This window comes from Aristolochia californica, unplaced genomic scaffold, assembly GCF_029961685.1.
Source record: "Aristolochia californica isolate CCGP_79_NKW_82.1479 unplaced genomic scaffold, dmAriCali1.0.hap1 SCAF_10, whole genome shotgun sequence".
NCBI classification, from domain to species: Eukaryota; Viridiplantae; Streptophyta; class Magnoliopsida; order Piperales; family Aristolochiaceae; genus Aristolochia; species Aristolochia californica.
In genome coordinates, this window is record NW_027181771.1 from 29,521,118 (window position 1) to 29,542,805 (window position 21,688).

Genomic DNA, 21,688 nt, shown 5'->3' on the forward strand with positions numbered 1-21,688 from the left:
TGGAATATTTCTCACATATGAGATTGACCCTTCAGAAGTTGAGGAAGAACAACCTAAAAGAAAGACCATTGCTCTTATGCCCCAAGTGAGTGTTGAAAGCATCTCTAATGAAAAAAGCTTTTATGAGGCCAGTTTCATCACTAGACATTTACAAAGGATTTATAGGAGAAAGAAAAACTTTAAGCAATGCCAAAACAGAACTCAAAATGACAAATCTTTTAGAAAATTTTATGTTTTTTTTAGTGTGGAAAACCAAAGCATAAAAGGAACAAACATCCAAACCTTGAAGGAAGAGCCCCATCCACAAACAAATATCCCAATAACAAGAAGAATGAGGGTATTGATCTCAGCTTGGGGTGCTATGGATGAAGAGTCTAGCCACTCGAAAGAAGAAGTAGGAGTCGTTGGACTCATGCCAATTGAAGAAGATGATGAGTCTACATCTTCTGAAGAGGTAAGTGACTCGGACTATGAAACTGAGCTTGAATTACTGTTAGAATGATCTAATGCAATGCTCAATTATAGGAGATTGAAAAACTCAAGGAAGAGTTTAGTGCCTTGAAGGAAGCAAATGAGAGTCATATGGCCAATGCTTCAAGGCAAAGTGGATTGATAGACAAACTATCATGTGATAGACTTGTATTTGAAAAGAAGAGTTTAAACTTATAACAACAAACCAAAATTCTATCTCAGAAATCCACACCCAAGAGGAAAGTTGGGAAGAACAAAAAGAAACAAATCAAGAAGTTATATTTCATTCTTCACATCCGATGTCACTATTACAATGAGATGGGTCACTACGCCCACATTTGCCAAGTTAAGAATGCAAATGTCATCAAATAAAGATGGGTACCTAAAACAACCAAAAAGGTTGCAGTAACCAACAAAAACATGGGCGAACAAATTTGGAAGCTCAAACACCCAGTGCATCAAATGTTATCCCAAAGGAACCCAACTTAAAATGGATCTCTAAGGGTTATATTTTTCGTGATGTAGGTTTGTCTTCGAGCCAAGGCACCAAAAAATGTTTGGATTTTGGATAGTGGTTGCTTGAGGCACATGACCAATGATAAGAAGTTCATCGAACTCAAACCTAAAGATGGTGGTCATGTAAAATTTGGAGACAATAGCAAAGGTACCATAAAAGGAATTGGTAAAATCGGTACCTCAACCTTTTTCGTATCCAATGTATACTATGTTGAAGGGTTGATATTTGGTTTACTTAGCATTAGTCAATTTTGTGAAAAAAGGTAATAAAGTATCATTTGAAAAAGACAAATGCTTATTAAAGAATGAAAAATGATAAACTACTTCTAGAGGGACATAGAAATAGGAACATCTATGTTGCTAACATAGTTGATTTGCCCTCAACTAGTACTATCTGTTTGGGTGAAAAAATCGATGAATCTTGGTTATGGCATAAGAGACTAGGGCATATAGGAATAGATTCCTTGAACAAATTTGTGAAGAAAAACCTAGTGAGAGGACTACCAGATAGAAAATTTGTAAGAGAGAGACCTTGTGATGATTCCCAACTTAGAGAGCAACATAAAATTACCTCATTGAATAAGGAAGATATGCACCGAATAATAAGCTGGAACCGAGTAATAAGTTGCCTTTAATCCTAGATAATAATCAAGTTGGAGCCAAGGGACCGAGTTGGTGTCAGACCAATATAGCTGAGTTGGGAGGAATCCATAGAGTACTCAGAACCCAGACTAGTATAATAGAGGCAAAGAACAAGTCAGTTGAGTCAGGCTGACTCAAGTCTGAGTTTACTGGGTCCGAGTTGGCCCAAGTTAACCCGAGCGGAACATAATAGAATTGACCAACATAGCTGAGTTGGGAGGAATCCATAGAGTACTCAGAACCCAGACTAGTATAATAGAGGCAAAGAACAAGTCAGTTGAGTCAGGCTGACTCAAGTCTGAGTTTACTGGGTCCGAGTTGGCCCAAGTTAACCCGAGCGGAACATAATAGAATTGCTGGTTCTCTGAGTTAACTCGCAACATTAAATAAAATAGTCACCAATATGGTCGCTCGGATTGCTCGACAGATTAAACGAGTGGAAATAGTGTCTTCGTCTTCCGGTGAGATGATACCACGGTGGTCAGTGCGACTTCCTCGCCGACGATACTAGTGAGAAGTCGTCATCTTCGGCAATTGCAACGCAGTTGGCGCTCGGGAAATTACCAGCGAACAGAAACAGTATGCGAACCTGGCAAATTAATCAGATTAAACGGTCTCCTCCCTCTCTCGGCTTCCCTTCTGTTTCGGCTGTGGAGAAAATGGTAACCAAAGTGGAAAAACCAGAGATCGCCCAGTCTCCAGAATTATGATAAATCGGCAATAGATATCATACCGGATAGCAACAACAACTCATATTTTTCCCAAACAGTATAATTAGCAATTTGTATAATCACCAACTCGTATCTCTATTCCGAAGCAATTCAAGCAACGCGTATAATCAACAAGACAGGCTCTGTTCGGTACTTGATTCGAGTTGCCTTAAAAGCGGGAAAAATCAAATCAAGATCTTCCCGAACAATTTTACTGGTAAGATGACTGATTCAAGTTTACTGGTTCACTTCAAATTACATGCTCTATTTGGAAAGATCATGGACCTTGATTTTCTGTCCACTGTATTCTCGGCAAACGTCTGGAACTGGTAAGATCACACCAAGATCGAGATCAAAGATCAAACCAGATAGTAAGGTACCAGTAATCCCGACAAAACCTTCTGAACTTGTTTCCAACTTCGAATGGAAACCGGTTGGAGTCTGCCACCAGCTGGATGATAAGATACCAAAATTAATGAAGATAATATTTCCAAAAATAAGGTAGATGATTGGATTGCTAGTTGTTGATTTCAGAATAACTCCGTCGAATTTCTTTCGTCAGCGTGCTGGATGCCAGCAGTGCCAACGAAGGTAGATTTCCATAACTAAAATATTTGATCGGATTGCTGGCTGATTGCTGACAGTTGAGTCAAGTTTCCAAAAAATTGTTGTATGGCAGTGGTGACAACGAAGATGGATGGCAACGAATACGGAAAATAGAAACAATATGTCCAAGATGAGCTGATCTTTCAGTAGATATGTCTTACTGAGTATTATAATCCAGCCAAGGAAGATAGAGGACACGCCAGAGTTAGGTCTTGATTTGATACCACAGAGTTTAATAGAACCTTCTGTTGTTAACGTTTGAAGACTCGGGATGCAGCAGCAGTATACCAGAGAACCGAAGATAACAAAGTTCTAGTAGACGATGATATCAGAGAACCAACTATCATATTGCAGAGGAAGATGAGCCAGAAGGTAGCAGAACAGCAGATTCAAAAGAAGGTCATACCATGGAGCAACGCAATATGATTAAACGATGATCAGAGGTAGCATGACAGCAGATTAAAATGAGAAAAAATAGCAGCAGTAGATTAATGGAGTAAGAAGGAAGGTAAATTCCAGATGATAAACAGAGGGTAAGGCATTCCACGGCAAAACAACATGAAGTAGTTTATCTGAACGAACAACAACAATGACACGATGATAGTCAAGATACCAAAGAAAAATGAGTTCAGAGTAGAAAAACAAATAAATAGAATCCTAAAAACTCATAGCTACGAGTCACTGCTTTGATGCTATGTTCATTTTCCAGTACTCCATGGATTACCTCATGGAAAAGAGTAAAAAAACAACACAAAATGAGGTTATGGACTTTTGTCCAAACTTCTCTATTTATAAATAAATAAAAGTATAATATTAAAATTATGCCCTTCACCCTAGTAAGAAAGAAGAAGAGACAAGATTCATAAACTAATTACATTGACTCCCTAATTACATCGTATCTTCTAAAAGAAAGCAACACAAAATTTCTTTCAAATTCAAGAATGTAATTTCAACCTTCCGTCCTCTTCAAATAATCCACATGGATTTAGTTGGATTTACTCGAACCTTAAGCCTAAATAAGAAGTATATCATTTTAGTGGTGGAAGATGATTATTCAAGGTTCACATGGGTAGGTTTCCTAGCCCATAAGGATGATGTTTTTTTTTTTGGCCTTGCCAAACTATGTGAAAAAATTCAAAAAGAGCAAGGCTATAGTATTGTCAAAATTAGGTGTGACAATGAAGGAGAATTTAAAAATTCACTCTTTGAGAAATATCGTGCAAAACATGGTATAGACCATACATTCTCAACATCTCGAACTCCACAACAAAATGGTCTTGTTGAAATAAGAAATAGACCCTTAATTGAAATGGCTAGAACTATGCTTCATGCATACAACATGCCACATAGGTTTTGGGCCGAATCTATAAACACCACATACTTTATCATAAATTGAGTTAGCATAAGGTTGCTTCTTAACAAAACCCCATATGAGTTGTATATGGGCACCCTTCCCAACATTACTTATTTTAGAACCTTTGGATGTAAAGTGTACATATTTAAAGAAGCCAAGGAAAAAAGTGGGAAGGTTGACTCTAGGGCAAATATAAGAATTTTTTTAGGTAATTCCACTCATAGCAAAGCATATAGATTTTATAACAAGGCAACTATGATAGTCGAGGAGTCGGTAAATGTTGAGTGTGACGAATCTGATTCGCCAAATCCAACTCCAACTCCAAGTTTTTATGACGAAGAAAGAAACCCCTTCGATTCATCCCCGGGATATCAACCTCAAGACCAAAATCTTGAAGAGAACCCAAATGACCCGAATAACCAAGAAGAACCACCTATGGAGCCATAGAAGTATGGGTTCAAGACTGATCATCCCTTAGAATAAATCGTTCCTGACCCTCAAAGCAAAATGGCAACTAGAATAGCAACTCATGAAACTATGGCAAATAGTGTCTTTGTTTCTCAAATTGAGCCCACAATCTTTACCGAAGCCAAAAAATAAGACTTTTGGATCATGCCAATGCAAGAAGAATTGAATCAATTTGAAATATACAAAGTTTACTCAGACCCCAAAATAAACAACTCATAGGAACAAAATGGTTTTATAGGAACAAAGCTCATGAAGAAAATCAAGTAGTGAGAAACAAAGATAGGTTAGTCGCCAAATGTTGATTTACAGGACTCTGTAGATTAGCTGATGGAGAAAAAGAGAGACAACATATTTGCGGAGAAAACAGGAGGAAGAAAGAGGTTATGGCTTTGTGTCCAAACCCTCCCCTGAAGCTCAATTTATAGATGAATAAACTATAATATTAAAATTATGCCCATTAAACTTAAACTAATTACATCAATGTCATCTTGATGAGATGACTCTTTATTTACCATCATGCCACCATTGTGTGGGCCTTCCTTGATCTATGGACTTGAACTCATTGTCTACCTCTCTTGGATGTGTGTTTCTTTCTTTGTTGTGTAGGCTTGAGCCCATCTTCTAACACACTTGGATGTGTGAGCTTTCCTTGGTCGAGTGGGTTTGGGCCCATCTTCCAATACTCCTGCTCAAGCTGGGGGTGAGAGAACATCATAAACGCCCAACTTGTTATAAATGGTGTATAGGATATTCCCATATAAAATGGAAGCCCATCATGTCTTCCATCACTCCCCCTCAAGCTCGGGGAAGATAATAACAAAGGAGGAAGAGGGGATTTTGGGTTGGGGGGCCGAGCAGGACGGCGAAAACGGAATCGGGAATGTTATTCTTCCTCGAGTGCATGAACGGGAACAAAGATAGGTTGTGGCCACGGGCAGGAGATAGGTTCGATTGAGTCTTCAGCTACGGGAAGAGGGATTGTCGATTAAGAGCTCTGATACCATAATGGACAAGAAAAAGAATGAATAATTTTTCGTTGTTTACATTCATCAATTCAGGTATTTATAAGTTATAAAGAGATAAGATTTTACATGATAAGTATTATCACTAAGATGAGTTTACAATACTTCAAAGTTACAATTTGAGATGATCTCAAATTCTACTCTAACATAAATTATAGCAAAGATCTCCCGAGTCATACTGGCCTCTGCAACCAAAGAAGAGGAGATGAAGCTTGTACTTGACATAGTCCCTATAAGGCAGTCCTGGTAGGCATGTTGTGTGTTTAGCTTATTTATTGATCAAACTATGATCTTCACTAAACAAGCAAGTTCCGAAGACCATGAGGAGCCTTGGTATAGCATTCTACCTTAGTGTCCTAGGAGCCTCCACCTTCCTTAGCGATCTCTTGATCACTAGGGTAGACCATATGTCACTGGGAAAAGTTGATCTAGTTGGTTCGGTAAGGATTTAAACAATAGCATATTGGACAACTTCCACTGGCTCTTAGCTATCATGGGTGGGTTCAATCACTGTTGCAAAAATGTGGAGAAGATGAGTGGTCAGTGCTGATTGATCTTAGTGTGATGGTGTCAGAGCAATTCCAAGTGATTGCAAACAAGTAATTAATTAGCTCCAATGGCTACTCTGATGTATTTGTAACAGTAAAGAAAAAAGGAAATTTAGTAAATAACCAATTTGAAAATATTAATAAAAAATACCTAAGTTTTAAACTTAATCTCAAAATACCTAACTTTGGCTAGAAATTTTTACCAAGAAAATTATATAATTTTCCAGGTAAGATTTTTCAACCAAGATGGCCTAAAAACCATATGAAATATTTTTGGATAAGTATTTGACAATTGATGATGTAATACTTTCAACATAAAGTAATTTTTCATCGTAATTTTTATTTAAAATTTTATTTTACTGAAAATTTAATGGATAAATATAATAATGTATGAGATTGATTATTAATTTCTATTTATTTTCCAAAAAAAAAAACATTGTAAGGTCTATTTAATTTTCTTTAAAAATTTTAAAAAAATTTCATATAATTTCCTTGAAAGGCACTAATACGATTTTATATGAAGGATTTTTAGAAATGTGTATAGTAAGAAATACATTTTTAACTTTTGGTCGCCATGGGATAAGTATTTGACATTTGATGATATAACTACAGATTTGGTGACGTGTGATAATATAACTACAGATTTGTTAGTAAGGTGCTAACATGAAAGTCTGCCTAAAAAAACGATCACGGTGATCACGAGGTCGGTGCTTGAATTGGCTCCAGCTTGTCCTTCGTTTTGGAGTACTCCATCTTATCTCTGTCAATCATCGACGAAGTTTGGCGCTGACGGCTATCGTGCCGTTTATACTGGATCTAGTTTACTTCTCAGCACATGGCAAGCTACCTTCTAACTTTTAATCATGGCAGATCGAGGCAACTTTCACTAAATTAAACCAGGAATCCTGGTTTTTGTTTGAAGCTACTTCAATCTGGTGGACAGATACGACTCACAGCCCACACCAACGTTACCCTCTTTGTTTTTTCTGTTCGATGTTGAGAGTTTGCGATTAAATAGGATAACAGCATCATCCGTGATTCTCCGATGAATATTAATCTTTGTGTTCTCTCTCTCGCTGGTTGCATGTCTGAATTCTTTATCTCCACTTCTTTCTCTTTCCCCATATGTAAACAAAATATTGTTTAGTTTTTGAAAAGAGAAAAGATGTTTCAACCTGGCCAGCATTGTTAGTCTCCAAACTACACCCAATGAAGGATCTCGCCTGGATATTTCCGATGATCTCTTACTCAAAGTCTAAATCACAGAAATCATTCTGGCAGAATTTGTTTCCTCTTTCATGTGAGCTGAGCATTGCCCCTCTGGTATCTACACGGAAAGATTCTGTCTTGGTATCTACTATATTAATCCCATTCTGGACACCCAATTTATCACTGTAAGCAATGGAGGTAGAACTTGAGCGGAAACTGGGAGGTTCGACGAGAGTTGCCAATGAGCAATGGGTGTATGACTCTTCAGTTGATCATAAAGGAAGGGTCCCTCTGAGATCTTCGACTGGAGTATGGAAAGCTTCGTTCTTCACTCTAGGTAACGACAGCCTCCTTGGCCAAATTGATTCAGCTGGTTTTAACAGAGAGAAGAAAGAAACTCCACCGTTAAATACAGTTTGTTCATCATTCACGAGAGTAGCTATTGTTCTCTTCAACCAGATCGTTTTCCTATCTCTGATCTTTGCCTTGTGCAAATGGGTTTTAGTCGTCTCCATCGCATCGTCTAATGCGTCTCTGTTATCTTTTTTCTCTGTATAGCACTTGAATTCAGTGAGAGGCTGAGTTACTTTGGAATCATTACCAACCTCATCAACTACCTAACCCAAGTCCTCAATCAAGACGTCAAGACAGCAGCGAAGAATGTTAACTACTGGTTCGGAGTGGCGTTGACGGTTCCGTTGATTGGAGGATTTCTTGCCGATGCTTACTGGGGGCGATTCAAAACGGTGGTCATCGCTTCTGTTATGTATCTTCTGGTGAGTTGTTATCTACTTCCAGATCCATGTCTAGCATCTTCTTTAATCTTAGTTCTATGAGAAAACTCAACTGTTAATTTTCGGAAGTTTAAAAGAAATAATGAGAATTTACGCATTTGTGAAACAGGGATTTTGTCTCTTAACGATGTCCCAGTTTGTCCCTAGTCTGAAGCCATGCGAGACAGATGCTTGTGATAAACCAAGGCCGGCCCACGAAATCGTCTTCTTCGTTTCCATGTACATCATATCTGTCGCCACTGGTGCGCATAAAACTTCATTAGAGAGCTTTGGAGCCGATCAGTTCGACGAAAACCACATAGAAGAGAGGAAGAAGAAGATGTCATTCTTCAATTGGTGGAATTCTGCTATTTCCTTTGGCTTCCTACTTGCGGTTACTTTCCTCGTCTACATCCAAGACTATGTGAGCTGGGGAGTTTCCGATATTATTATCTTATCAATCATGACTGTAAGTTTGGGGATATTTCTTTGCGGGATCCCACATTACAGATACAGTGTGCCCAGGGGGAGCCCATTGACGCCATTGGCACAAGTTCTGGTAGCGGCTTTCGCCAAGAGGAATCTTCCTTATCCAGCAAGCCCTGACCAACTCTATGAATTGTCGGAATCAGAACGAGGAAACTTGAGGATTCTTTGCCACACAAACAACTTAAGGTACGAACACGAAAAACAATGAAAGGGGATTTTTTTCGTCTCTAATGGTTACATGAAGTCGATACACAGAAGGGCAAATTATTCGTTCAATCCCGTTAAAAATCTTTAGCCATTAAATCTTCTGTTGCAGGTTTCTCGACAAAGCAGCTATCATCGAGGGGCAAGATGTGCAAGCAATTGAAAAGAAGAATACGTGGAGACTTGCAACAGTAACCCAAGTGGAGGAGATCAAACTTGTTCTCAACGTAATTCCGATATGGTTGGGAGCATTGTTATTTGGCGTTGTCAATGCCCAAGGGACATCCTTCTTCATCAAACAAGGGAGCTCCATGAATCGAAAGCTGACCCACAACTTCACCATGCCTACTGCATCTATGTACTCGTTTTCAGCCGTCGCCATTATGGTAACAATTGCAGTTTACGAAAAGGTCGTAATACCGAGATTAAGAAGAATCAAGAACAACGAACGAGGATTGACTATCCTCCAAAGAGTGGGCATCGGCCTCGGAGTTTCCATACTAGTGATGATCTCCGCAGCAGTGGTGGAACGAAAAAGACTGAATTCCATTGACACAAAACAGCCGAGTGGAGGTCCTTCCATAAGTGTTTTCTGGTTGACTCCACAATTCATCTTCCTCGGCATAGGTGATGCTTTTGCGTTAGTGGGATTGCAGGAGTTCTTCTACGATCAGGTACCTGACAGCATGAGGAGCCTGGGGATGGCACTGTACCTTAGCGTGATAGGAGTCGCTAGTTTCCTTACAAATCTCTTGATTACCATAATAGATCGTGTTACCGAGAAGTTTAGTAGCAATAGCTGGTTTTCAAGGGATTTGAACAAAAGCAGGCTGGATCACTTCTATTGGTTTCTGGCTGTTCTGAGTGGGATGAATCTATGTGCATATGTGGTCTTGGCTAAGAGGTATTCTTACAAAAGTGTCCAAAATATAGAAGAAATAGAAGAAGAAGGAATAATTTCCGGATGATATTCATTGAACAGCTATGCAATTTTTATAAGATTACAGCAGGTATCGAACACGTAAACTACAACAGAGTTTACAATGCTTCAGAGTTACAATTTGAGAAATAGAAGTGGCCGATGATCAATGGGTGTATGACTTAGATCTTCGTCTGGAGTATGGAAAGCTTCCTTCTTCATTCTAGGTAAAGGCTAGCCTCCGTAATGAAATTGATTCAGCTGGTTTAATTGTTATCGTCTTTCTATAGAATGAGAATCACGGAGACTAAAACAGTCTGTGTAATTATTCATGGGAGAAGCCATGATTTCTCTTTAAACCAGAACAGTTTCCTTAAGTTTATCTTTATCTTCAGCAAATGGGTTTTCGTCGTCTTCATCTCATCATTTAATGCGTCTCTGTTGTTTTTTTATTTCCTCTGTCAGTGAGAGGCTGAGTTACATTGGAATCATTACCAACCTCATCATCCACCTAACCCAAGTCCTCAATCAAGACATTCAGATAGCAGCGAAGATTGTTAACTACTGGTTCGGAGTGGCGTTGATGGTTCCGTTGACTGGAGGTAATTTTTATGGTAATTTTTCATTTAATATTTTATTTTATAGAAAATTTATCCGAGAAGTATGATAATGTATGAGATTAATTATTAATTTCCATTGGAATCATTACCATTGAAGCTAAAAGACCATTGAAACTTCTAAACGAAGATCTTACAAATCCAATTACTTGGATCATAGGTCCCTCAAATATACTCTTTCATAGCCATTGCTAGTCCTCTAGAGAAACCGCTATGGAAGGGGTCAAAAGTTTAGTCGGCTGACCCCCCATATGCCTATACCAGGCATGCATGCCAATTTAATTTACTCTATATATTGATTTCAAACTTATCCTTGAACAAAAAATCTATCATAATTTTTTTTGTTAGTATAGTTGCAAGTAAAAAAGAAATCTAATTGGTTGAACTATGCGATGTACCTCAATATATGGGTATCCAACTGATAACTTGATCATCTGTATAGGCCTTGAACTTCTCTACCCTCACATCCATGTGGTTGTAAAAGATATGGCCTAACCAATGAGTAAAGAGGGAACTGTAAAACCCCAATGGTCTCTTTCGTGAATCCCTAAACTCTTCAGGGATCTTCCTACCTAACTCTCTCATGACATCGTCCACTCTAGAGCCATTTGATAGGCCATGTCCTCACCTAATCGAGTAAATAAATAAACTACAAAAAGTTATACGCAAAGTAAATAAATAAACTACAAAAAGTTATACGCAAAGTAAATAAATAAACTAAAAAAAAATTGTGATACATAGAAAATAAATTTTGAGTTGTCTTAAATATTTGGGTTTTTAGGGTTTAAGGTCTAGGGTAGAAGTTAAAATTTCACTTACTAAAAATGTCCCCCAACAAATATTTTGTTGAGATTTTTTGTTGGCTTGCTTCTACTAAGAGAGACTTTGCTAGCGAATTTCATACTTTCTAGGAGAGACTTCTACCAGCAATTGATCAAATCCACCGGGTTGGTCTTCTCGTAGTGAATATCAAATTCACTGGGCTATGGCTTTGCCAGTGATCTTCAACATTCACTAGGAGGCTCTTCTGCCTTTAAAATTTAGAATTTGTTGGTAGAAGTCAAAATTATTTAAATAATTATTTTTTTAAGAAATGTATAATTTGAATCATTGGCAACAAATTCATTAAAATTTAAAATAATTAATACAAAAGAAACCCTGTATAGAAAAATATGTATAATAAAATCTCAAAAAATCTATGAATTATACAAAAACTTTTAGAAAATATAAAAATTTACAAATTGTATAAAATAATAAAACTATACACCATCAAGGGAAGGATCTCAAGGTGGCTAGCTCTGAGTCTGAATTTACTAAAAGAACGACATATCTAAATTCTTCATCTTATGCTCTTGCTCCTCAACACGACAGTTAGACTCCTCATCATGATATTGTATATTTCTTAACTGGTCCCAAGTCTGGAATAATGCTTCTTTATGTAGTTGTCTAAGCTGAAGATGGTTGACCGTTCCTGGGTAGAGGCAATTGAGACAAATCCAGCCCCTTAACGTAGCCAGAACTAGCTCCACAAACTCATCACATAATGGCACTCTCATCAACTATCTCACTAGCCTCCTCTGTCTCTTATACCAGCCGTTACAACTACTTCTGTGAAAAATAACATAAGTTAAAATCATTTTTGCTTAAAATAAAATTTTATATTTATAAGAACGTTATACTTACACATTATTCTTCAAATATGTGAGTCCAGTTGTAATTAGACCAATGAGTAATCCGAAATTGTTCAATATCAGAGCAATTTGTACCCTACATATTTAGAAGGTTATGTGCATGTAAATATATTACATTACTAGTACATTTGAAATAAAATTTACTCCAAGTTAAATACATATAATCTCCTCTCTAATATGTGTAAAAGACTTCGACCCATTAGTATGTTGAATATTTTGTTTCCTAACATTTTTCGGTATTTATTCGGGAAGCTCTCTGATAATAAAAATTTGACATGAGTAAAATTAAAAATAATTGATATTTTAAAACACAATACCTAAAAATTTAATTACATGGAACTTCTCCTCCTCAAACATGTTCATGCACAACAACTCCTAGTCCTCGAGGGAAATCCCACTATAAGGAGTAGACAGTACCGCGGGGGTAACCTCCACACTCTTTATAACAGGCGTGCATAATAGTCTAGGGTTGTAGAAATGTAGCACCCAATATAGCATGCACGACATCTCGTACTATAACATTACTATTCAAGTCAGCATCAAACTTCTCATATAACGCAAGACATTATCAAACTTAATATTTTAAGCTAAAATAAATAAAAGGAAAAATTAATCAAGTAATTTGTAACATTTATCTTAGTATAATGATAAACACAAGTTGTATGGATTTTTCGTGTAGGTTTTAAACTTTCCACCTTCACTTCCATATAAGTCCTCAGTCGATGGCATACCCAATGCGTGACAAGTAGACTTTGGAGTCCCAATGCCCTTTGTTGCCAATCTCGAAACTCCACTGGGATACTCAAGCCAAGGTCTCCTATAAGCTCATCAATTCTAAAGCCCTTGCTTACACCTCGTGATCGCCTCGTCTATGAGGATGCAGATGAAGTCGATGTGGATGTATCTATATATACTAAACATAAATTGGTTGGGCCATGTACCGAGGAGAAAGTACCATCTCCCAATGAATTTTCCAATTTTGGTGGGAGATATCTAATTTCCTAGTTTTCCAAATTCCCTATTTCCCAATTTTTCTCTCCTCCTCTACAAGGAAAAAGGAGAAGACAGAAAACAAGGGAAAAAAGAAAAATAGGAGGAAAAGAAAAAGGGAAGAAACGGAAAAAATAAAAGGAAAAAAAGGAAAAGAGTGAAAATGAATCGAAATGAGTAACTCCAAATGTTTTTGCTCGTCTTCATTACTTGACACCAACAAGTAAAGGTGTTTCTTTGTTCATTTGGGTACATGTCTATACAAGTAAACAATCAAGTTCATAAACTAAAGGTTTAAAAGATAGATAAGGATAGTGAGGTTATCAATATTAAATATTTTCCCAATCTAAGTCATTTTAGTGTAAGCTCTTCTTTTCTTTTTCTTTTTGGAACTTGCATGGCAAAATGTTGAAAACAAAGAAAGTTAGAAGACATATTCAGGTAAAATTGTCGGGCTTAGGTGTGTTCATATCAACATAGGGGCGCGCAACAACACCTAAATCTGCAAGAGAAAAGTACGAGGAAGCATTTATAGCTCCATTCACAACTTGACGCACTGGATTGGCTCTCCTCCGAAAATCAATTTTATATGCAGAAGTCGCTCTCTGCAACTCCGTTTTTAGGTAGGAGAACTGCCACCCTCGTGTCTGTTAAGGTTTATTTTATTCATTATCGCGCCACGCCCCATTTCTGCCCACCTTCCCTAGAGCTTCCCATTGTGCATCTCTATTGTTAACAACTTATCCTAACAACTCTTTGTGTGGCGTACAAAGGTGAGACGCGCTCAAGTTTGTTGAAAATTGTGGTTGTCATGAACCTGATTCGCTGCAGCGAACACATTTGTCTCTTGCATACAAGAGGAGAAGGAATACTATATAAGTTGACGCCACCGAGATCTTTCTTCCTCATCAGCCTCTTCACTTGGATGAATCTGACTTTCAGATTCTACTTTTTGTAGAAAAATATCTGGAGACCCAATATCTTGCTTTACAGATATGGATAATGCACTTGAGATTGAAGAGACAAAGGGAGGTGTAACCAAGGCTGATGGGGAGAAATGGGTTTATGATTCTTCAGTTGATCATAAAGGAAGAATCCCTCTTAGATCTTCTACTGGAGAATGGAAAGCATCTCTCTTCATTATTGGTAAATTGTTCAATCTCCATTATTTGTTGCCGTTTGACTCTTCCAGCACTGATGTCGAATTTCAATCTGTTTTTTTTTTTTTTTTTACTTCCAATCTTTAATTTCTGTTCGTGCTTTATGGGTTGCAGTAATGGAGTTCAGTGAGAGGTTGAGTTTCTTTGGGATCGCCACAAATCTTATTATTTACCTCACGCAAGTAATGGATCAGGACCTAGGAACTGCGGCAAAGAACGTAAATTACTGGACAGGAGTAACAACAATAATGCCATTGATCGGAGGATTTCTAGCAGATGCTTACTTGGGCAGATTCAAAGCAGTTGTCTTCTCATCCATCGTCTACCTCATGGTAAAATTTATCGTCCTCCATATTTCCATCAATCTTCTGATCAGATGAATAAGAGTCTAACTAAATACTCAAGATAAACCAACTGTGTCGCGCGCGAACAGGAAAATAAACAATGAAGAAAGTCGTCCCCTTATGATTTATGAACAAATTGAGTAATGGATTACTGCATTTCTTTGGAAAACAGGGGTTGAGTTTGATGACAGCATCGCGATTCGCCCCAAGCTTGAAGCCTTGCGAGTCTATGTGTGACAAATCAACAAACGTTCACCAGGTGGTCTTCTTCATGGCTTTATACTTGGTATCTGTAGGAACTGGAGGGCACAAGCCTTCGTTACAAAGCTTTGGAGCAGACCAGTTCGACGAGAACCACCCAGAAGAGAGAATGAAGAAGATGTCGTTCTTCAATTGGTGGAGTTTTGGAGTTAGCGGTGCTCTTCTGCTCGGGGTAACTCTCATCGTGTATGTGGAAGATTTCGTGAGCTGGGGAGTCGCATATATCATTCTCACATCTTCTATGGCAGTATGCCTAGTGATATTTTTCTTAGGAATGCCATTTTATCGATATCAACTCCCCCAAGGGAGCCCGTTAGCTCCACTGGCTCAAGTTATGGTTGCAGCAATCGCTAAGAGAAACCTGCCTCTCCCTCCCAGTCCTGCCCTTCTGTACAATGAAACCAATTCGCAGCAGGGAAACTCAAGGCGACTTTGCCACACCAGTAGCTTGAGGTAAAGCACCTCACCTTCGACCTTCTTCTTCACATAAGCATTGGATCCCAGATCCTAAAACCTTCTGATTGTAGGTTTCTAGACAAAGCAGCTATCATCGAACACCCAGAAGACGTAGAGAGCCAAGCAACCGAGAAGCAGAACAGACCATGGAGACTAGCAACAGTAACTAAAGTGGAGGAAACAAAGCTTGTCCTCAACATGATCCCCATATGGTTGGTCTCCTTGATGTTTGGTATCAATAACGCACAAGGCACAACCTTATTTATCAAACAAGGGAGCATCATGAATAGAAAACTAACGCAGAGCTTCACCATTCCGGCCGCCTCCATATACTCTATCACCGCCGTAGTCATGATCATTGCCGTAATTCTCTACGATAAGTGTGTAATACCTTTCTTCAGGAGACTCAAGGGTAACGAAAGGGGCATCAGTATCCTACAGAGGATAGGCATCGGCATGGGATTCTCTACTCTGGTAATGATCTCAGCGGCTTTAGTAGAGCGAAAAAGGTTGGATTCGGTCGCAGATGGCTCCACCATGAGCGTATTTTGGCTGGCTCCTCAGTTTGCTCTTCTGGGTGTAGCGGATGCTTTTACTTTGGTGGGTTTGCAAGAGTATTTCTACGATCAAGCGCCCGACTCCATGCGAAGCCTGGGAATTGCCTTCTACCTCAGCGTGTTGGGAGCCTCCAGCTTCCTTAGCAGCCTTCTTTTGACAGTCGTCGACGCGGTTACTTCTACGTCTGGCAATGGAGGGTGGATCAGTAGGAACTTGAACGTCAGCCGGCTGGATAACTTCTACTGGCTGCTTGTTGTCATGAGTGGTGTGAATTTATGCCTGTATGTGCTCGTCGCCAGAAGAAATTCACAGACGAACGTGGAGAGGAGAGATGAAAATGGTGATTAGTGCAAAGCAGGTGGGTTCCGTTTCTCTGAGAACAAAATGAAAAGCAAACGAAGAAGACGTAGTTTTCTTATAGGAGGTGCTTTTCTTTTCCTTTTCATCGTTCAGTATCTCGGTAAGTTAATAATTGGGAAGTTTTTTCTGTACATGAATGAATGATTAGTAATATGGCTAAGACTCTCTTGTTCCTGCAATTTAATTCAAAAAATAGGATTTTTGCGTCGCTTCAAATAGCTGTTCTCTTTCTAGATGGCTACTGTTTTGCCAAAGTAAATTCTCCTTCACTTTAATGGGTTGGGATTAGCTGAAACAAATGATGGCCCTTAGATTGGTCGCTTCCAATCACGTAAACGGAACCCTTTTTAAGTGGAGAGATGCACTAAATAGATCCTGACTCCCTCTAATTAAATAGGACCCACTCCTATAAATGTGAGTGAATTACCATGGGATGAGCTAAATTATATAAAAATGTGTCATTTCCCCATGTGAGTGAATCCTTATAGAATCTTTAACTCTAAAGATTCCTTCATGTGTGACCTCAAGTTTTTCCCAAATTTCTTTAATGGTTGGGACCCTATTGAACTCATTTAGTCCTAAACCACATAACAAGAGGTTTATAGCTTTGGAGCTTGCCACTTGTCTTCCCTATTCGGCTCACTAAATTTTTTTTGCAACCTGAATGTTATTTTCAAGTTTTTTTAGGCTCAAATGGGTCATTCTTGGTTACATGTCAAATGTCCCAGTCCATGGATTAAAATAAGAACTCTATTCTTACCTTCCAATATCCATAATTTGTTTCATTGAACAAAAGTGGACAGTTGGTAGATTGTTCTTCGAGAATGAGCAATTTATCTTGAGATGTCATTTATCTTTTTTTCAAAATCCCTTCAATTAAGTTCTTGGACTGCTCTGATACCAATTGTTGGCCCGGTGGAGGGTGAATTGAGATATTTAAATTTAAAACAACTTGTATGTGTGATTAAAGAATCATGCATAAAAGCAATTCAAACAACATGCACACACCACATGGATAAATAATTTTTTATAATTGATATTCCCTTAGTGGTAGGCACCTCCCAAGAACCCTTGCTTGGAAAAATTCTACTATTAAGCTCTAATATCTGGAAAATTATAAAAGAGAGTTCGATTCTCTTTAGCCACATGTAGCTTAAATCACAATTTTACACAATTTTACACAATGCTAATCTCTCCAACAGATTGTTGTTAGGTTCTATTTCTAGCTAGGTATTTCTATCTAGATTAACAGATTCTAGATGAACCTTTCAAAAATACACAAAAAGAAAGGAAAACAAAATTACTCCCTTGGAAAGATGCTTCTCCTTGAGAGATTTGAGTTGCCTCCTCCTTTGAAGCACACTATCAAATGATTAAGGAGCTTGTACTATGATAAATATAAAGATGATTAAAAGTGAATAAAGTTTTTCGAAGTGTGTGACTCTCTCTCTCTCTTTCTCTCTAAAACACTTTTTATGAAAATTTGCAAGATAAAGGATTGTGGCTTGAAGATATGCCAATAAATATCGATTCACTCTTCTCACGGTTTGGTGGGGGTATTTATAGCTTCCCCAACTCAAACTAGCTGTTATTTACCCATTTGCAAAAATCAATACTTTGACTGATCGATCACTATTAAGTGATTGATCGAATCAATCAATCATAACGACTACTTTCCTGTCAAATAATGACTTATTGATTGATGGACTGATAGATCAATATGTTATTGTTGGTCCAGAAAAGTCAAGTTGATTGATCATGATCAATGGATGATCAATCAATTAAGATTCCCACTGGCTATGAAATTCCAGTTTGTTTTATTAGTACATTTTCCTATGATCAATCATGTTTTATATTTCTTACTGGCCAGGTTCTAACTGATAGATCAATCAGGAGGGATGATCGATCATTCCATGAAAAGTTTGCTTGCTTGGACAGTAATGATCTATCAATCCAAGTGGGATGATCGATCATGTATTATAGCATGAAATGGCCATGTCTTGGATGATTGATCAATCAATTATGGTTGATCGATCATGTTTTATATTTCTAGCTTGCACAGTTTTGGATGATCAATCATTCCAATGCCAATTTAACAATGTAGATATTTAAAAGCATGAAAATTTCTCTCTAAGTACTCTAACATGTTTCTAAATGATGCTTATAATGATCCTAGACATTTTTATATGCAAATTATAAACTAAAGCTTCCATTTCACAAATATACTTAAGGAATAGGAAGTTTGGGATGCTCTCTTAGAAAAATTGATCGAGTTTAGATATTTTGTCTATAATGCTTGAACTCGAGTCTTGTCGTTGTCTTCTTCCTTGTGGGTGTTTTTCAAGATATGTTCTTCAATTGTGTTTGAGGTCTTGAATTTGGCTTTGATGCTTCAGAACTTGAGATGCTCTTGAAGGTAAGTATATGAAATACTTGGATTTTTAAGTTATTACTTCAAGTTTTGTTATCATCAAAAGCAATGTGGGAGTCAACTTACGGTCAACATATACGCTATAAGCAATTCAAGTACACTAAAAGTGGCTTGATTGGGGTGCCCTAGAAGTAGTCAAGCCAAGAGTAGCGAAAATGGAAGATCTTACTGTCCGTTGTAGATTGCACCTCTATAGTGTTTGAGTGGAGATCTCTTATGTCCCCTTACCCATACTAAAATAGGGCTTCTACTAATAGGGCTCTAAAGTTCAATTGAAGATAAAGGGGAACAAAAGCCTTATTTATCCAAATACTAATATTTAACTGTGAAATTCAATTTTTGCCTCTAAATATTATTTTCTCATATTGTGGGGGAGTTGATTACCTAGGGAGTAGTTGTCCCCATCTGAGTGGGAAGTAATAAAAAAATATAAAGTATTTATCAATGAAATAATTATTGCCCCTAGATATGGACTATTAGTAGCATCCAAAGATATTTTGCCACAAAATATTTATATTTATACAAATAAAAATATTCAATGACAAAATTCAACTTTGGCCACCATTTGGCAGTTTTAAAACTTGAGACTCTATTGAACTCGTTAAGACACAACACACACAAGAGAAAGTTTAAGACCTTTAAGTTTGTTCTAAGTTGGTCTTTATCTTTTGTAGTTAAATCATCCTAAAGTCCTTTAAGTTGGTTTTACAAGTTGAAACTCTAGTGTACTCGTTGGGCCCCAAGGCACATAAGAGGAAGTTTATGACCTTTGAATTTGTTCTAAGTTGGTCTTTATCTTTCCTAGTCAAATCCCAAAACTCCTTGGAGATGAGATGACCATCATTCATATTCAATGGTTCAAATGATCCATTTTTGGGAACATAAAAAATATCCCAATCCAAAGAATGAAGGAAGAATTTCATTCTTATCTTCCAAGATCCATAATTTATCCCATTGAACATTGGGGGATGGTTGCAGATTGCCCTTCAGGAAGAAGTTATTTATCTTGAGTTGCCATTAAAATCAAGTAAGGAAATCAAATAAGATTTTGATTTCAAGGTTTTGGCCTATTTTGATACCAATTATTAGCCTAGGTGGCTTGTAAAAAGGGGGGTAAATTGAGATTTAAAGTTAAAAACTTTGGTGCATATATGCAAAAATTAAATTAAATCAATTAATAAAAGCACACACCACAATATAAGACAAGAATTTTTGTTCTCAATGTTCCTTTATTGGTAGTCACCGTCCACGAACCGTTGTTTAGGAAAAATTCACTAATAAACTCTATGGGATAAAATTTTACACAAAAGACATCCACACTCACTTTTAAACTAGGCATAATGAGTAATTACATGAAATTAATCTCTACTTGAGATTTTACAACTAGATTTAATGCTCTAGTAAGCCTACCCTTTCTAGATTAAAGGTTCTAGAATACCTTTGGGAGGATAAAAGGAAAATACAAGAAGAAGAAAGGAAACTTGCACTCTTTTTGAATGAAGTGATATCCTCCTTGTGATTTTCAAGTTTCCAATCTCTCAAAATGGGTTTGTGAATGATTTTCAAGTGCATAAGGTTACTGAATGCAATAAATTGACCACAAATGCTCAAAATATTGTTCCTAACGAATTTAGAGGGATATTTATAGTTTTCCCTTTCAAAACTAGTCGTTCATTGACCATTACAAAAAAATGTAAAAGATGTTGATCAATTACTAAAAAGGTATGACCAATCAACCAAGTGTAATGACTAAATTTTTTAGGTTCCCTAAGGTTGTTGATCAATCAAAGCATCAATTAATTTTCAACCTTTTAGAAAACTCATTGATTGGTTACCCAATTCAATTGATTGATCATACTTTATAGTTCTGACAATCCAGGGTTATGTATAATTGATCCTTTCACAGGGTATAATCAATATGCTTTATAGGCTCAACTTGTAGCATTCTATATGATCGATCATGCCATACCAGATGACTGAACATGCATTATAAACTCTACCACAAAGTATTTTGTATGATCGATCATGCCCAAGTAGGGTTATAGGTCATGCCTTATGCCATAGTGTAATATTGTATTTTAAGCATGATGAATAACAAGAGTAAGGGTTTAGCAAGTTCAAAATAATTATATGCATCATTTAAATATGGTTTTGGAAACATTTATGCCCTAAAGCTCCAATGCTCTTGTGTACCTTATATTTGGAGTTTGGTGGTTATCCTCATACATTACTAGAATTCTTGATATATTTCTAAGACACTAAGACTCTAGTCATCAAGTCTTCAATCTTTGCTCATGGGTGTTTCTTCAAAATGACATGACACGTCATATAGCTAGAGATCATGTAATTGAATTTACCAATTCTTTTGTATAGATCTCGTATATCTTGAAGCAATTGCATCTAGAATACTTGATTTGTAATTATTAGGACAAATGCAATTAAGTTTTGTTATCATAAAAATGAAAGAGGGGTCAATCTTGGTCAACAAATTCCCCCATGAACTCACCACCTCTTTCACTTCTCCTTACGATTTTGTACTACTTTTAATTCTCAAACATACTAGACCATTTGAAAAATTCTACAAATGTCTCACTTTTATAAGCAAAAAATACAGTCTAAGTGTATCTAAAGAAATCGTCAACTATGACAAACAAAATAGTTTCCACCAAAGCTTGCTACTCCAATGTCCCATAAAAATCCATGTGGAGTTGTAGAGGCTTGGGGGTGCAATTTTTTTCTTGGGCTTCAATGAACCTTTTAAATGTACATGCATCACAAAAAACGTATTTTCAAAATTAAGCTTTGGAAGACTTGGAGAATATTTTCCATTGAAATTTTTTTTTTCAAAAATTTATTTCTAACATGTCCTTGTCTTTTTTTCCATAAAGA

At 37.2% G+C, this 21,688-nt stretch overlaps 2 protein-coding genes across 2 annotated transcripts; both read left to right on the plus strand.

Annotated features, from left to right (window-relative positions):
• Positions 1–7,738: 7,738 nt before the first annotated feature.
• Positions 7,739–9,980, plus strand: LOC137943055 (protein NRT1/ PTR FAMILY 5.6-like). The gene is made up of 4 exons (XM_068788752.1): positions 7,739–7,883; positions 8,105–8,322; positions 8,450–8,994; positions 9,125–9,980. The coding sequence occupies exons 1-4, from the start codon at positions 7,739–7,741 to the stop codon at positions 9,978–9,980; spliced, it is 1,764 nt and encodes a 587-aa protein (XP_068644853.1).
• A 4,186-nt stretch (positions 9,981–14,166) lies between these two features.
• Positions 14,167–16,504, plus strand: LOC137942281 (protein NRT1/ PTR FAMILY 5.6-like). The gene is made up of 4 exons (XM_068787974.1): positions 14,167–14,375; positions 14,504–14,721; positions 14,906–15,447; positions 15,522–16,504. The coding sequence occupies exons 1-4, from the start codon at positions 14,225–14,227 to the stop codon at positions 16,354–16,356; spliced, it is 1,746 nt and encodes a 581-aa protein (XP_068644075.1). The 5' UTR covers positions 14,167–14,224; the 3' UTR covers positions 16,357–16,504.
• Positions 16,505–21,688: the final 5,184 nt, after the last annotated feature.

What these genes read in the sequence shown, in the direction of transcription:
- LOC137943055 (XM_068788752.1), top strand. Translation starts at nt 7,739, where the DNA reads ATGGAGGTAGAACTTGAGCGGAAACTGGGAGGTTCGACGAGAGTTGCC. An exon ending in CTTCTGTTATGTATCTTCTG is followed by an intron (nt 8,323 to 8,449) that starts GTGAGTTGTTAT and finishes TTTGTGAAACAG; the next exon opens with GGATTTTGTCTCTTAACGAT. An exon ending in TGCCACACAAACAACTTAAG is followed by an intron (nt 8,995 to 9,124) that starts GTACGAACACGA and finishes CTTCTGTTGCAG; the next exon opens with GTTTCTCGACAAAGCAGCTA.
- LOC137942281 (XM_068787974.1), top strand. Translation starts at nt 14,225, where the DNA reads ATGGATAATGCACTTGAGATTGAAGAGACAAAGGGAGGTGTAACCAAG. An exon ending in AGCATCTCTCTTCATTATTG is followed by an intron (nt 14,376 to 14,503) that starts GTAAATTGTTCA and finishes TATGGGTTGCAG; the next exon opens with TAATGGAGTTCAGTGAGAGG. An exon ending in TGCCACACCAGTAGCTTGAG is followed by an intron (nt 15,448 to 15,521) that starts GTAAAGCACCTC and finishes TTCTGATTGTAG; the next exon opens with GTTTCTAGACAAAGCAGCTA.